Consider the following 3,001-nt stretch of genomic DNA (forward strand, 5'->3'; position numbering starts at 1 on the left):
CCCAGCAGCCTCCTCTGCAGCAGCAAGACCGCGAAGGGCAGCAACAGCAGCAGCAGCAGCAGCAGCAGCAGCAGCAAGAGGGGCATGCATCTTCGGATGTATCGGCACCGTCTGCAGCAACAAGCAGACGGAAGTTTGCGCGCGACTTGAACTCGATTGCGGACTACTACAAGGCCTGGGACGCCTTTGACCCCGACGCAGAAACAGATCAAGAAGGAGAGAAACAGAGAAAGCAAAAACCAAGAGCAACGAAGCCAAAGAGAACTCCTGTACGCAGCTAGAGTTTATCGCTTCAGCTAAAGCTGTAGATACACCCCAAGTCGGGGCTGTATAAGGAAGAAAGAGAAGAAAAGAATTATTATTGTTATTATTATTGTTATTATTATTGTTTTTAGTGCTATTTTCACTGTCATTTGTTTAAAATAAAAGTATCAGTATTTGTTTGAAGCCAGCGGGGTTATTTTGTATCATTTGTGTGGAGGAAGTTTATTATTTCATTATTTTATTTGTTCAGTCTCCTGCTTTATAATCTACGATTGTTTTCCTTTTACACCACATAAAATTATTGAATATTTTGTGTTTGTTTTCTGTATTTTTTGTTTGTCTGCACTGCAGCACGCAGTAGCCCGTGGGGGTCCGTCTAGCCGCAAGCCATCAAAAGTATCTATTGTGGGCGTTTCGCCGCTAGTCGGGGGTGGGGGGAACTTCGGGCCTCTGGAGGAGCTGAGGCTGATGAAGGAAGAAGCAAATGAAGCGTTTAAAGAGGGGCAGTTCGAAGCAGCAATCAGCGGATACACCCGGGCAATAAAGGAAGCAGAAATACGCCTTAAACCAGTAAACAATACACTATCACCTATATGAAAAAAGAAACAACAAAAATAATTAAAGACTAACGAACCAACCGACAAAGATCGACGCAGAGAAGAGCAACAGCAGCAGATAGAAGCATACAGAAACAGGAAAAAAGATGAATCAAGCAACGGTGGAGGGGAGAAACAAAATACCTGTCTAGACACCGCCACTAAACTACAAATACGCAGCCTGGAAACAAACAAAGACAGAAATAACAAAAGAGAAACAGAAATAGAAACGGAAATAGAGATAGAGACAAAAAGAAACAGAATCTGAGATGGTGGCAGGGATAGAGACCTAGAGGCAGACGCAGACAGAGAGGCAGAAACAGTAGTTTCTCTAAATAATATAATACACTTAAATACTTGTTAAACAAATAAACAAACTAAAACACACAAAAAGAAACAAAGAAAGAGAAACAAGCATCTTTCGCCCCCCAGCTACACGCCAGTTTGCTGTAGACTGTGTAGTTTTCTGTATGCAGAAAAAAAAAAAAAAAAAAAGTAAGAACCCTCAGTTGATACCTCTTGCGGCGTTGTCATGCAGGCAAACATTGCTGCTGCTGCATCAGCAGCAGGCGAAACCGCAGCAGCAACAACAGCATCAACAGTAGCAGCGGGAGAAGAGTTGATTGGCCAGCTATACGGGAACCGCGCAGCTGCTTTGTTTCAGCTGAAGAGGTACAGCAGCTGCGTCGACGACTGCACTGCTGCTCTCCAGCGAATTCCTCTCAACCCCAAAACGCTTCACCGCAGGGGGTTGGCTTGGGCTGCCCTCAAGGAAACAGAAACAGCAATCGGTGACCTCAGTCAGGCATTGCAACTCCTGAAACAGCAACAGCAGCAAGAACAGCAGCAGCAACACCAACAAGAGCACCAGAAACACGAGCAGCAACAGCAGCGAGGGGAAGAAACCAGCGAACAACCCCATCATGAACAAAAGCAGCAGGAACTGGCGCAGCAGCAGCAGCAGCAGCAGCAGCAGCAGCAGGAGTTAGCTGATGGTGTTTCCGGTTCTAGTTTGCCTCCTGCGGGTTCTCGTTTGTCGTTGATTCGGCGAATTGAGTTGGAGATGCAGCGGCTGCAGGAGAAAGCAGCAGAACAAAAACGCGAGGAGCAGCAAAAGAGAAAGGCGATGCTGCTGCTGCCCCTGACCACAGACTGCGGCCGCTTCCCTGCTGAGCACCTCAGGCCACTCACCGTCGTTGCTGCTGCGGCGCCGCGTGCGAGACAAGCGGCAGTCTAAGCAATTAAAAACAAATACAAGATGAAAGCAGAGACGAAATATATAAACCCAACACAACAAACAGAGTATGCGCATTCATACACGTACACTGGCAGACGCCAATACAAGCAGAGAAGATACGTAAAAAGCAGAAGCCGCGGTAGGTAGTGGCGGCAGTAGCAGCAGCTGTTGCTGCTGCACCAGCAGCAAAAGCAGCAGCATCAACCGCAGCAGCGATAAGTTCAACCGAAACCGTTGTAGGAGAAGCAAGTGTAGAAGCAGCAGGAGCAGCGGCAGCAAGTGCAGCAGCAGCAAGAGCAGCAGCGGACAGAAGAGGTGCAGAAGACCCTCCACACCCTGGAGAAAGTCGAGCTGCAGCAGCTGCAGCAACTCTGCTCTTTGATCAGCAGGCACAGCACCAGCAGTGTCTCCAGCAGCAGCAGCAGCAGCAGGAGCAACTGCAGCAGCTGCAGACGCAGCAGGAGCGGCAACAGCAACACCAGCAGCAGCAACAGCAACAGCTGTGTGTGATCGGGGGGCCATCTGGCCCCCTGTCCTTCGGTGTGTGTACTCGTTGAAGTCAGCTAAACAGGGCAGCCCCGCAGCAGCGAGATTTGCTGTATCCCCTACTGCTGCTGTTGCTGCTGCTGCTACTGCTGCTACTGTTGCTGCTGCTGACGAGTTTGCTGTTTGTATTCGTTATATAGCGTTGATGATTGCTACAGTGCCAGCTGCAGGGCCCTCTTCTCGCGCCTGTATTATCTCGGCTCACACAGCAGCTCTTCTCGTTTCTCCTCCTGTTACTGACGCCTCTATATAATGCACAGCCGGCTGTGCGCTACCAAAGAAAAGGCCTATATACATATGTATATATATATATATATATATATATATATATATATATATATATATATATATATATATA

The 3,001-nt window shown here is 47.9% G+C and overlaps 1 protein-coding gene across 1 annotated transcript; it reads left to right on the top strand.

Annotated features, from left to right (window-relative positions):
- Positions 1–732: 732 nt before the first annotated feature.
- On the top strand, positions 733–2,654 carry EMH_0063020 (uncharacterized protein; the record flags this gene model as incomplete). The annotated part of the gene is made up of 3 exons (XM_013501604.1): positions 733–834; positions 1,399–2,074; positions 2,338–2,654. 3 exons carry the CDS (start codon positions 733–735, stop codon positions 2,652–2,654), a joined length of 1,095 nt encoding a protein of 364 aa, XP_013357058.1.
- Positions 2,655–3,001: the final 347 nt, after the last annotated feature.

This window comes from Eimeria mitis, genomic scaffold, assembly GCF_000499745.2.
Source record: "Eimeria mitis Houghton genomic scaffold, Emh_scaff72, whole genome shotgun sequence".
In the NCBI taxonomy this organism is placed as follows: Eukaryota; Apicomplexa; class Conoidasida; order Eucoccidiorida; family Eimeriidae; genus Eimeria; species Eimeria mitis.